Source organism: Hyposmocoma kahamanoa, unplaced genomic scaffold (assembly GCF_003589595.1).
Source record: "Hyposmocoma kahamanoa isolate Upper Pololo Valley unplaced genomic scaffold, ASM358959v1 114, whole genome shotgun sequence".
Classification (NCBI taxonomy): Eukaryota; Metazoa; Arthropoda; class Insecta; order Lepidoptera; family Cosmopterigidae; genus Hyposmocoma; species Hyposmocoma kahamanoa.
The window spans coordinates 3,311,378-3,325,102 of NW_020653383.1; the positions used below are offsets into that span (position 1 = coordinate 3,311,378).

The 13,725-nt window shown below is 34.9% G+C and overlaps 1 protein-coding gene across 1 annotated transcript; it reads left to right on the top strand.

Moving 5' to 3' along the window:
- The first annotated feature begins 653 nt into the window (after positions 1–653).
- LOC113239672 lies at positions 654–10,307 on the top strand. Its single transcript, XM_026476752.1, has 4 exons — positions 654–746; positions 1,413–1,562; positions 6,568–6,727; positions 9,140–10,307. Exons 1-4 carry the CDS (start codon positions 744–746, stop codon positions 9,283–9,285), a joined length of 459 nt encoding a protein of 152 aa, XP_026332537.1. The 5' UTR covers positions 654–743; the 3' UTR covers positions 9,286–10,307.
- Positions 10,308–13,725: the final 3,418 nt, after the last annotated feature.

Sequence of the window (13,725 nt, forward strand, 5' to 3'; positions counted from 1 at the left end):
TATTAAAAATGTGACAAATGTTGAATAAACTTTCAATAAACGCGATTGAAAAGTTATTTACTGATTGAAAGTGTTTTAAGTAATAAACTTATTAATAAATAATATAAAATGTGTTTACCTGTAAATTTCTGTTGTTGTTGTTGCGTCAGTCTTGAGACTGGCACTCAAATAATCAGCATTTGCAGCACTGTAAGTACTTTAATTTAGCTATAACATATATACTTTAGTTATAGATATAATACGCACCCTTGGTGTAATAAAGTCACAACTGCAAATTAACATCTTTTCGGTAGAAACGTTTAAAGGCCCTACGAATGAAATCAGTCGATAACTTTTTATGCTTAAGTAGGAGAGTTATAAAATTTCACACGTACCTATAGGTACATAATATAAACATATAGTTCGTATTATTGTGATGACTTTCATGTTATGATGAAAGCACTTTTAATTTATTATCACTTATGGCTTTATACTACAGAGGGCACGAATCTAAAATAAAGTTAAAGAAAATATGTCAACTTACAAAAATTTGTGTAAACACAGTTTCGAAAATATGGTAAAAAGTCGTGTATGAAAGCATTGATGCGTGTTGATAAGGCGAAAGATGTGCGTCACGATCTTGGCAAGTGCAAAGCTGCAATAGGCTATCTTTACCTACCCCATAAGAAAAAGGGCGTGAAATGTCAGGGCGTTTCGTTCGTCCTATATAATAACAATTGGTTATAAAGGATAATACAACATATATGGTGAGAGTTCTAGTTAATTAAAAGAACTGTCTTCAACGATACTCCAACTACCGAATGTTAAGATGCGCCTCTATAGAACAGTAAGATAGAACACCAAGCCTTACCTCCCGATATTTCAGCTGCCACGACTTAAATATGTGGAATAACCATCTACTAACTAACTAACTTAAGTACAATATCTGCGAACACTCAATACAATCAAATTCAAATAATTATTTATTCCATAGGTAAAATTTTTACACTCGAAAACGTCATTTTATAAGCTACTGCAATCAAGCTGCTATTCACCCATTAATAAAGAAACGATCTTCGTATTTTCTGCTTATACAAGTTTTAAAATGCTCTTGTCAAGGTAGACCTGCATTTAACAAAAAGAATAATCAAACCATGTCTTTCAATATTTTTGCGACTATTCAAGCTTAAAACTAGTAAGGACTTAGGCTTAAATCTGTTAGCGAATTGTATGAGAACGATACCACAAACCTTACATCCCTAGTAATAAATCACCAAACCTTACACCCCGATGTGCTACTATTCTTGTTTAATAAACATCTGTGTGATAATTCTCCAAGAACGTCGATAAAAAGTCCTATATGATATGCCGCTGAGAATAATGAGAATAGATTTGAATCACCAAACTTTACCAATGAACTCCCAATATTCCAGCTAGTATCCACGTTGCTGACAGTGCTATATGGCTTTGCTTCCACTCTGCCAAAGCAGCCAGAGAGCAAGATGCTATTTTATGGCGCCATGGCGGCTACAGCTACGTGCCACAGTGGGACCGGGTGCTTCTTGATTTATGGAGCTTTTTGGGTAAGTCGTACCAATTATTGAGAAACATGAAAAAGTAATGTAAACATGCGGTAAACACATTATTAAGCTATAAATTCCCTTATTTTATGTGTCAAAATTGTCTAAACTTACTGAACAACTAACTACTTATAAGTAACATTAGGGAGGTGACCGGCGAATTCGAAGTCAATTAATTATCTTTCACAGTTTTTCATCGCAATTAACTCTGTACAGCATTTCGCACACTATTGAGGGTGTCAAAACCGAATTTTTTTAACAAAGGCGCACGACATTCGTCCCATTACTATGTATCATAAGATAAAAGTACATAGTCAACTTGAGTTAAAATCAAAAGCGATCATAGAGATGTTCTGTTGAAAGTCAACCCCATTTCTCATCCTGTGTTTGGAGATATATGGTGGATTCTCTTACTTTTATATCTACAGCAGTCACATGTATATAAAAAATTCATATTTGATTTTCATCCCGTCACTTGGTATAATAAAAAAATTGTATTTTCAAACAATTTCACACAGTTCTTTATAGGTTCCATGGTCAAGGCTGATAGTAAAGGGTCCGAAACGTTAGTAAAACAAACATTTTGTTTGCGTCCGAAAAAATAGTTTCAATTCCAATAAGTATCAATCCCAAAAACCTAAAATTTCGATATGACATTATTAAAATTTCTATAAAATAACATGTCTTTTTCCAAAGTTTTTCTGTTCCTTCATTCGAGTGTTTGAATAATATAAAGAATCAAAATATTATCATTATTAGGTATACGACTGTCAGAGTTTGCGATAGGTTTTTATTTATTGCTCTATTAATCATAAGTAATTCGTTGATGCAAAAATTTGGTACTGAGTTTAAGTTGATGACTTTGAAAATCATAATCAATATGATGTTCCGTGGTTACTTCCCTGATCCAAAGTGATCAATTATATCTAAATGCTCAGATAGGGAAACCTAAAATATCTACTTTAAAATGTACTTTATATAATTACTATTTTCAAGTCTAATTTCGAATAGTAAGGTTGATTTTGTTAGATATACAGATATTTCGAGTACAATCAAACCATTTTGACTTGGTAGAAATAATTAGTTGGGTAATTATAGTTTACCTATATTATTTACATTACAATGCTGATTAGACCAGAGTCTCTCGGGTTTCACCGAAATACCAAGACCAAAGTTCAAAGTTCTTTAATTTCAAATAATCATTTAGCCCATAGGTACAATTTTACAATTGAAAACGTCACTTTTTTAAGCTACTGCACATTCACTATGCTGAATTCCCTGAGAAGAACAAGCAAGAAACTCTAGAGATTGTTTTTTTCACATAAACTTAAATGCTATGCACTTTAAATCATAAAAGTTGCACATTGACTTATTACTACTATTATACTTAAGCAATTGTATTGTATTTTAGTTGTAATTTTATGTGCAATAAAGAATATTTCATTCATTTATTCATTCATTCATATTTTTGTTGAATCTAGACTCATTTATGTTGTAAAGATCCATAGGTATCCGGCTCGAATGACCAAAATGTATGTAGTAAATATCCATAGGTCGCTGGTTCATATCCGGCTCGAAGGACCAAATGTAAGGGCAGAATAACGACTCTGTCATTACAGGTTGTTACCTCGTGATCGCGACACGGTAACCGTTATCACGAGGGTGTTTTCGGAGTGGTTGAAGGAATTAGATAATGTTATAAGTGTAAAATTTATGTTATTTAGTTGCAAATTAAAAATGTATAATATGTTGATGTTAAATATTAAATGTTACTAAATGTTAAAAGTTAATGTTATGGATGTTGGTAACTAACTGTCTTAAAAATACAATAAAATGTTATAATGCGATTTATCACATCAACAAAATAACTAGAACTAGCACATCTCTTACTACTTACAGCAAAATGAAACTAGAACTAGACCATGTCAATACAGTAAATTAAAGTTCAATGTTGTACGTAACCATACACTCATGTCGTCTTTCCATACATCTTTATCTAACACGTATCTAGTCTTCAATTTTGTAATATGACCTTCCACTTAAAATATATTTAATGCAAGTTTTAACCTCAGGAAATAATAAAAAACGATCGTGGTACCATGAATTTGGTCTTAGTTCTATGGTTAATAAATATCCATATTGGATATCTTCTTTCTTAATTATGTACATTTTTCTGGGCATACAAAATATTTCAGTAAATGTACTATAATGCCACGTCTTGTTACCAATCTCCTTAATTTTTCTCTGAGAGAAATCCGAGACCCTAAACAGTAAACAGAACAGAAAATATATGTCGCAAACTGCCTCCGTTTCCATGCTAGACTGCCACGCAGAGGTGCCGTTCGATTTCGTTCGGTTCGATTCCCGGACCGGGAGAAATATTTGTATGGCCTACATTTATTTCTCTCGTGCGTTTGGGTGTAATTTGTGGTTGTGGGTGTAATTTGTGGTTGTCTATGTGTGTGTCTATGGCACTCGCGACACAGGGTTTCCCTAGTGCGGGGCTAAGTTAAGTGTGTGCGTTAAGAAAAGTCGCAAAATTGAAACCTTTTTCCTTATTTAGGGATTGTGAATTTATAAATCTACTACGAGGAAGTGTATGATTTAACGTAGATAAGCACTCACATGCGACAGCTTTGTTATCTGTAGCCTTGACCGATTCCGATGTAAAAACACCTCGTTATTCATAGAATCAAAATATCGTTTGATTCGTAAAATGTTATCCTATGTTATACGTATTTGCAATTACAAATTATCAAAAAGTCAATACGGTGAATGCAGGATAGCCAGCATTGGCCAGCATGTGTAAGAAAACTTTAATCATTACAATATAGAACAGTACCTTTGCCACCAAATATCACATTATGAAACCTACCCTGTATAATAAAATCACTTGTGATCACACATCAAAAATGCTTTTAACAAATGGGTCATAAAAATACAGACTATGTCAGGTGGGGTAAGAGGAACACCGGGGGAAGAGGGACTGAAGTCCATAATATCTAAAGAAAAACGTTTAGCACTATAGTCTTTCAGTCGATAAAACAGACAAACAAATTAGTTTTAACGGTTGTAAAGAGATGTCGGTACGATGTTCCAAATTTGAGAGAGAGAGAGAAAAAGAAATTGACAGCTATGTAGTCTGAAAACACAAGATGGGCGCGTAATTTTTTCTTTGCTAGATCTCGGTGAAAAAAAGTGCTGGGGATTATTTTTATAGAAAAACACGTAGAGAAAACGGTAAGTTTTAGTTTTTATTAGTTATTTCAGACCGAAAACAACAAATAATACGAGTTTCATTGGAATCAAAATCCTAACCGCCAAAAACATTGTTGGGGTAAGAGGGTCTAGTACTTATGGGGTAAAAGAAACATATGTTCCTCTTCCCCCGTGTCAGGGGTGACAAACTTTTCGATGAATTGCCATAACGGAATATTGTTATATTCGAACAAACACAACTTTATCCGTATATATTATATATTATTATGTTATACCTGGGTATATACTTTAAAGAAATTAAGTTAAATTTGTTCAAATAACGTTTTGGATAGGGTAATTGTAAATTTTGGTAAAATTTTAGTGACTTCGTCCACATGATGTTGATTTCTGATGATGTTACAATAATTACACCACTACAATTTTATATGTAAACAACCACACATCTTAAGATAGTTTTAAGGCCAGCAACAAAATTCTGGTAGTAAATTTTTCCCGTCAGGAATTTTTAGAAAATTTTATATTTTAGTGGAAAACTAAAAAAAATTTACATAAGCTCTAAAATAATGACGTAATCTAAGAACAAACACAAAAATTTACGCTCATTGCACGTTAACTAGTGATCACACCACTTCTATACCAAATTTCAATTGATTTAGTGGAACGGTTTTCAAAGTAGAGTGGTTTTGGTGACTATTATATACTATTGGAGAATAATAAATTTTGTAAGAAGTATAAATTAATTTTTGGACCAAATGTTGTTTTTCTATTATGACAATGTTTAAAAAGTACTTAAGTTACTTAATGTGCTGTTTTGTAAACGAGTGGTTTAAAATGTGCGTTTATTATACTTTGTACATACTAAAAAAATTATAACAGATTCACTTTTTTAATTTGTCACCCCTGACCTCTATGTTCCTCTTGCCCCAAAATTAATTTTTCACCTTTTTATTGAGAAGTATGCGCTATTTCAATGATTTTAAGATTAAATACGAATTAAATAGTTTTACTAAAGGAATTAACAACGGATATATTTAAATATACATTGCATTTATATGAAATACGATGAGAGTTCCTCTTACCCCGTTTTTTGGGGGAAGAGAAACGTTAGCACAACCTGAATGTTTTTGTCAGATACATCGTAAGTATTAATTTTAGCGTAATGATTGTTAAAACATGGAAAGCTGATAAACCAGGGCAAGATTAGAGCATTCGAAATTCGTATAAGACATTATTTATTCCTCCTAGAGCTCATAACATTTGTCTCGAAATAAAATATGTTCCTCTTACCCCACCTGACTTTACATTAAACAAATCATTTATCGTATAGATCTGAGGAATGCGCCGCGCATGTACGCAACGCGCACGCTGTTCGCATATTGCACGCGCGCTGCACGCGTGCTGCATGCGTGCAATTATTTACATATTAATATATGTGACGCGCGAGGGGTGCACCAACGACACGCGAACAGATCACACAACGTAATTCACGTGTGCAGCTCGCGTACCTTTCGTAAACAGGCGCATTTGCGGCGCATACGCCAGATGTGTACGCACCCTAACATATTAGGTGGAATTTTATAACTCTCCTATATATGTACAAAAATATATAGACTATTTAGAACCTTTTAATGACTCTCCTGAAACGTTGTCATTTTGTAAATGTGGCCTTATTACACCACGAAATATGGAGTGACAATAAAGATGTTCTATCCTTCTGAAAACTTTTTTCTAGAATTTATACCTCATTATTTCTTTTTTTTTAACATTGTTTCTATATCTGTCCCTATAGAAGAAGCCCCGCTGGATGTGGCCGTGGATTGTTCTGTCCTGGTCGTGGAGTGTACTCATGCTGATAGCAGCCATCGCTGGCTTTGCTCTGTTGCACTATAACGACGTAAACGTTGATGATGACGTCAACTACGTCATATCTGCATACATACTTTTTTCTGGTGAGTGGTGAAAACAATAATATTCACAAACGTTTATTTCAAACCGTAATAAATCCATAGATAGACAAAATTTTGAACTAGCAATTAAATAACTTGTAATTTAAAAAAATATATAATAGAATAAGTAAATCTTTGGTAGCTGTGAAGGATGGATGATTTGGTAGCTGAGGGAATGAAGGAAAACTTTCACCAATTTCTCACAGGTGTGTTAACCAAAAAAGCCGTTAAAACCAAAAAAACAAAATTCCTAAAGTCTGCTAACTCGATCTGTAGCTCAGTTGGTAGAGCGACTGTAGCGGTTGACCTAGATTGCTATACAGACACAGGTTCGAGTCAAATCAAAAGAAAATTTCCTTGTATAATCATCAAATACTTTAATAAATTAGATAGTGACAATAAAATCTAAACTATAATTGTCATAATGATTAAATAACAGAAATGAAAAAAAAACCAAACCAACAACATTATCATTGAAAATGAAATTTGAAAAAAATACACTAAATATAAAATTTCAATTTAACTTTAAAAAATAAAAATTAAGTTAAATTAAATAAAAAATGTGGGTCTGGGTGAGGAAGTCTATGTTCGCTACAACAGTCATTGATGCTGTTGGGTCGCCACGCGCACATCGCCAAAGTGCAGCCTAACTTTGGCCCGCTTCCTCAGAATGCTATGACAGTCTTAGCTACAGTATGCGACTACCCCAACAATATTCTAAACGTGTTGTGGTAGTCTGTATCCTAAACCTAAGGGTGTTTAGGGTTACCTTAATATTTTTAACTTCACTTATAGGTAGAAGATTGAATAATTGTCTTTCTACACCAGTTTTTATTAGAAGAAATTACCTTTTGGAAGTATGTGTACACATGTAAATGTCATGGATTAGCTATCCAATTTGTTTTGCACGCGTGGGTTCCGAGGCGGAGGGTGGAACCTTTGTGGATAAGCTAACATTCGTAAAATCGAGGTTTAGAAATACCCCAGAACCTTTGGAATGACGCTTTATGATTTAATATTTCACTGCCAAGTAGTACCACGCTACATGCGATGGTGAAAAGACCCCCCACCCAACTAATCCCCAGAATAAGGAAAACCCAACCAGAGAATTCAAACTTTCAAACCTAGAGATCGAGTGTAGGCTCGTAATTACACGTCAAACCGTAGATGGGAGTTTGGCGTAGTAACACGACGCTTCAGACGGTTCAACTACGACTTATAAATGAATAACGGCTTTTGTATGGGCTCGCCACATAGACCAAATTCTGGTAACTCCTCTGGTACTGAACTCTGGGACTGTTACTTAGCAACTATCCTTGTTGTTTACTTAATTTGAATTTCTTGTTTTACATACATAATAGACACTTAAGGGTAAATCGTATTTCGTAAATAATACCGTGAATTTTAATCCGAGCTATTTTATTTCGAAAATATTAGTCCTCATTCATCAAATTCCTTTTGATAAGTAGATTGGTATATGCAACGCGTCATGTCCAGGGCGTCCCCCTGTGAAGTGCAACTGATATCTACTTACATTATTACATTGCAATTATTATTTTAAATACGAAACAATGAATAACTAAAGCCGAGATTCAGATTTACAGATTGTAAACAAATAACTTTGTAATTAAATAAAGTTTTATAAATTAAATTCTCATTGGAAATGAAGTTTCATTTTCATGTTATATAGTTATATATCCGGATTTAAATCGCGTATATTTATTTTTCTTTGTCTCTTATATTGGGCAAACGAACCGAAGTATTTCTACCCGCGTCAATGAACATACCTATATAGCTGATGTCAAACACTGTCCCGTAACTAAGTCTGCAGTCTGCGAGCATATCATGGATAAACCTACACATTCAATGAAGTTTAACAAACCTCAGGTCCTTGCAAAAGAAGTCCGTTATCTACCCAGTATGCAGCGAGAGGCCATTCAAATTAAAAAAACATCCTAATTTCAACAGAGAAGATGGTTTCTCCGTACGACCAATTTGGGATCCAGTATTTCCAGTATACTATCTTATGAAAAATCCCAAACAGACATAAAACTGCAGTACTAATTAATATGTTTTAATTGATTCTAATTTCCATTATTAATTAATCATAAATGTAACTTAATAAAAATTCATATTGTTTGTGAAATTGTGTGTGTTTGTAAAATTAAAAATAAGATATTTAATTAACACCTTTTGTTATTATAGCGAAAAAATAGGGTGGTGTGCATTAAGAATAGACATAACTGGTTGATGACTGTACCACCTCAGGCAACCGTGACCCTGGGATCTGTAAAATGCCCGAAACGTTGGTTTGTTTGAAAAAAAATACGCGATTTAAATCCGGAAGAATAGTTTTATTTCCTATGTGTAACAATCGCGAAAACCTAAGAACTCGATATAAACTCTCGTTTTCAGCTGTAATGTACTACCTAGCATCAATAGTGAATAGTCGTCGACGAGAGTTAATGCAAGGACAGATGTTTTCCGCTGTGAAGACCTGGAACCGCCCGGCGACAGCTTGGAGCTACACACGAGCGTACAGCACCTGGAGATATGTATAGAAACTATATAGGAACTGGAGGAATACACTCAAGAAGTCGAATAAAACATTATACAAGGAAACGGGAAACCTCCTTCGTCGTTAACTACATTTATAGCGGTAGTGCAAACTTGGTATTGGTTTGTACAAAAACTGCTGCAGTGAGTGGCGTGTGTTTCGCCTTAATCGTCATACCCCGCATAAGTGTAGCAAAATGTTGTTTTATATAGTAGTATCAACTGAAAAAGTCGCTGATCAGCTGTGCATCATATACGAATGTACCTACATATTTAGTTAAGCAGCTTGATTTTGGATGCCTCTCCCGATCGGAAACTGCGTCATTTCCGAATCGAGGCGTATAATATCGCGTTTGGGCTGGAAAAATTTTTAAATAATAGGGCATAAGAACGAAATTGCTATTCTGTATAGGAAAAATTCTACTAATGAAAAAAATAAAATGAAATAAAATGCATTTATTTCGGACTACAATAAGATCCATAAAAAATGTTAGTATTACAGCAAAGACTTAAATGACTATGTTAGTAATAGAACTTAAATGAAGAGAGGACCAGTGCCTTAGCATTCCACTGTCCCATCTGTGTGCAACAACTGTCAAGAGTTTGTGGCAGCTGTCGCGCACCCTACCCATTGTCGCGGCGCAGCGCTTGCGCAACGTCGCTTCGACGCCGTCAACACTCGCATCCGCGGACATCCCGGACGCACTACAGTGTCGCGGCAGCCGCAAAAGAACCCTAAACGCGTCGTTGTACTGTACACGCATTGCATTTAGGGACTTTTGTGTGTACCTGCACCATAAACTACAGGTGTACAGCGATGTGCAGTAAGCATTAAATAAAGTTACTTTTACCTGTGCCGTACATCGACTGAAGCTACGCGCTATCATATTAGCTCTCATTGATACTGCTCTACGTTCCCTCTCAATAATACTAATAATCTCAAAAAAAACCGACTACAAAAGTCATTCATCCCCTAGTTTGCCACCCTTAGAGATGGAATATTTTCTTCAAATATTAAATGGGACTACTACTGAGACACCTTCTTTCCAACAAAAAAAGAATCATCATAATCGGTTCACAAATGCTGAAGTTATCGCATAACATACATATACAAAAAAAGAGAAACACACAGTCAAATTGGGAACCTCCTTCTTTTTTGAGGTCGGTTAAAAAGTATGTTCTATCTTCTTCTTTCCGGAAAAAACTATTGATCTCAAAAACCAATGAAATAACAAAACAAAGGTTAAACTTCTTTGGCAATATTAATTTAAACAAAATGTGCACCCATAGGTCCTAGTTTTTTTTTGAAATGGCTGTCAGCTGCACAACCATGGTTACAGATCAAAAGAAGCTGCGGTGGATAGCTCCACGCTCGAACCAACAAAGAATTACTAACAATTTTCTGTGGGTAAATTTCTTGTTTGGACGCTGTTTGGGCTTGTCGCCATGGTTCAGCCACTATTTTGCCATTACCATAAGAATCCATTTTTCATCATAAGCACTTACGGACTAAAACTCTGTGTATCGATCGTGGAAGACGAACGGTGCGTTTGTATATTACACATATACATGACGTTAATGTAGGAACCCGTTTTCAAAAATTACACGAATGTTAAATACTATTTTTGTATATTTCAAAGCAATTCTATATATACCAAAAATGTGAATAACGCGTTTCAATAAGATTTCTTTTTCTTCTTATCAAAATCGTACAATAGAAAGACTGTTACCAGAACCTAAGAACGGCAACTTCATACTTTATGCCCTAATACCCTAATATATCTGACCAAAAATATAAGTTATGTATGTACTTTGGTACGTATATTTTACTTACATACCTATCCATAATTATAGTGATAAAAATTTCTAAATATCAAGTGATTAATTGTATAATGTTAATTATAGATTAATTGTGTATACATAGCAGTTATTCAAAATATTTGTTTGATAATGTAATTTAACGTTAGACAGCAGTACCATGTGAGTATGTCGAGTCTATAATTGTGAAATATTAGATAATATTGATAAATATTTTGTTATCTTGTTTGTCACACTTGTATAGACACATCTCAAATAGTAACGAACAATATCTGATAAATTATTATAAATATATACTTGCCTTTTTCTTTTACTTTATCATTAAGAATCAGTAATACATCAATTAGTTTTGACGTGTAATACCTTTTGGGCTACAATTTTGTTCCATGTGGAACCGAGTTCATAGAACTACTGGGAATAAACTATTATTTAATTTTTTTTTTTTTATTATTGACGACAGTTAGGTTAGGTCCTAACCTATTAGCAGTGATACTAAATAGATAGATTCTGAGGTCGATTCCCAGTAACACCAATTTGAGAAATGTGCTTTTTTAAATTGTTTCTCGTCTGGATGTTGATGTTGATGTTGGTGTTGAATTATCTTCAAAAACACGTAATTGAGAAAGAGCTGGTGCGTTTTGTGTCGCCATTGCGATCCTATGGATCGTTACCGTTGAAGTGCGTTACGTGGACGTGGTTATAATTACCGAAAACAATGCAAGCATTGCCTGCGCGCACAATGTAGACCCGCCAAAGCCGCTGAACGGAAAATTGCGCTTTTCTTTTGTACATTAAGGATGAGAGTATTTCAATTTAACATTTTAGATTATTTATATTTCTACTAAGAGGATAGTATCTCAGTTAACTCATGGTACACCTCTCTGGCCAATAAAAGTGGAAAACAAAAATCAGCAAGAACATAATATAATATCAGCAAGAATACACTTAAAAGCTATTCAGAAATTTAAACCTTCATGTCAGATTTGATAGAAATTACTAACTTTTGTCACTATTGTTGAGAATAGGGTAATTTGCAATAAGATTAGACATACACATATAATTGATGACTGTACCATCTTATTCGGCTACGACCATAAAACCTGGGATCTGTAAAGGGCTTGAAACGTTGGCTTCTTTGAAAAAAACAAATATACGCGAATTAGACTAGAAAAAAGAATAGTTTCATTTCCAATGTATTCTCTCTCGATATTTATACCAGAATTATATTCGCACTATTAATCGAAAACAATAATTCATACCCTTAGGGTAATAAGACCAAACGTGATCATACGTCAAAAGTGCTTACATAAAAATAATACAAACTATATGAAACCAATATATGTACATATATGTGAAATTTTGTAACTATTCTCCTTAATCTTAAAAAGAATTATCGACTTATTCCATTCGAAGAAACTTTGAACTTCTCTCCTGAAAGTTGTCATTTTGTAGTCATGGCGTTATTACAACCAAGAGCGTAAATTCTAGGCTACATACAAATATAACCATAAGCTCTCGTCCACAACCTAGTTTACAAAATAGATTTAAGGAAAAATTTTTGAAAAATTATGGACAACCCTGAGGCAACAACTGTGTCCGCGACACGTCGTGGTGCGTTTAAGAGAGCAGATATTATAAATATAAGTGACGGTTGCACGCCCTCGGCTTCACAAACGGACAAACATTCACACGGTCTGTTGCAAGTGTTACACTGGCAACCACATAACGGGAGACGATGGTGAGTAATTTCTTCATGCAATAGAAATAATTATACACTTCAGTGCCATAAACACTTAAACAACCCCGTGCCTATCGACGGGGTGTTTACAGATTGATGTAATGATCAATAAGGAACTATTCTTCCTAACGAGTTATTGAGAAATGTATCTATATATGTGGCACTACAACTGCTATGGATAAGACTGTCGCTTACCACCAGGTGCACGACTAGTTCGTCCAGTCACTTGGTAATAAAAAAAATTTTTTCAACTTTACAGATGATTTTTTTATGATACTAAGTGACGGGATGAACAAGTTGTACACCTGGTGGTAAGCGACAGGCTTGTCCATAATTGCAATGCCAATGCAATGCAATGAAATGCAATGCTCAGAGCTTTAAATCGCAAAGATCTGAGCGACACTGCCACTGCGACCTGTCACTCGGACGCGTAAGTTGACAAGTCCCATGAAATTTCACCAGCTCGTCTGGCCTCACCCTAAGGGTGCTTAGGGTGAGCGTAATTTTATGAGTTGTGAGTTGCGTTTTTTGAGTTGCGCAATTTGCGCTCAACTGAAATTCGGTTGGAGCGGAACGTATTTTATTCAGTTGCTTATTAAGCGTTTATACCAAAGTAACCCCTTCCCTGACCCCTACCTCCACCCGCGCCAGCCCCTAGCTCGATGCGACCGAAAGTCAGTCGTCATTGCGCCCTAGAGTCGGCAGATAACTCATTTTGCGTCGTCGTGTGAAACAAACCGTACTTTAATATGAAACCGAAAGCAGCGCAAAGTACCCAACTCAAACTACGCGACTCACAACTCACAAAATTACGCTCGTCTGGCCTCACATTTACCCTTCAAAACCGAAACCCATTAATGGCATGCTTGGTAGCAGAAACACGTAATGT

Bases quoted from the DNA above. Each gene is read 5' to 3' on its own strand.
- LOC113239672 (XM_026476752.1), top strand. The intron at 1,563-6,567 runs GTAAGTCGTACC...CTGTCCCTATAG, and splicing joins TGATTTATGGAGCTTTTTGG to AAGAAGCCCCGCTGGATGTG. The intron at 6,728-9,139 runs GTGAGTGGTGAA...TCTCGTTTTCAG, and splicing joins TGCATACATACTTTTTTCTG to CTGTAATGTACTACCTAGCA.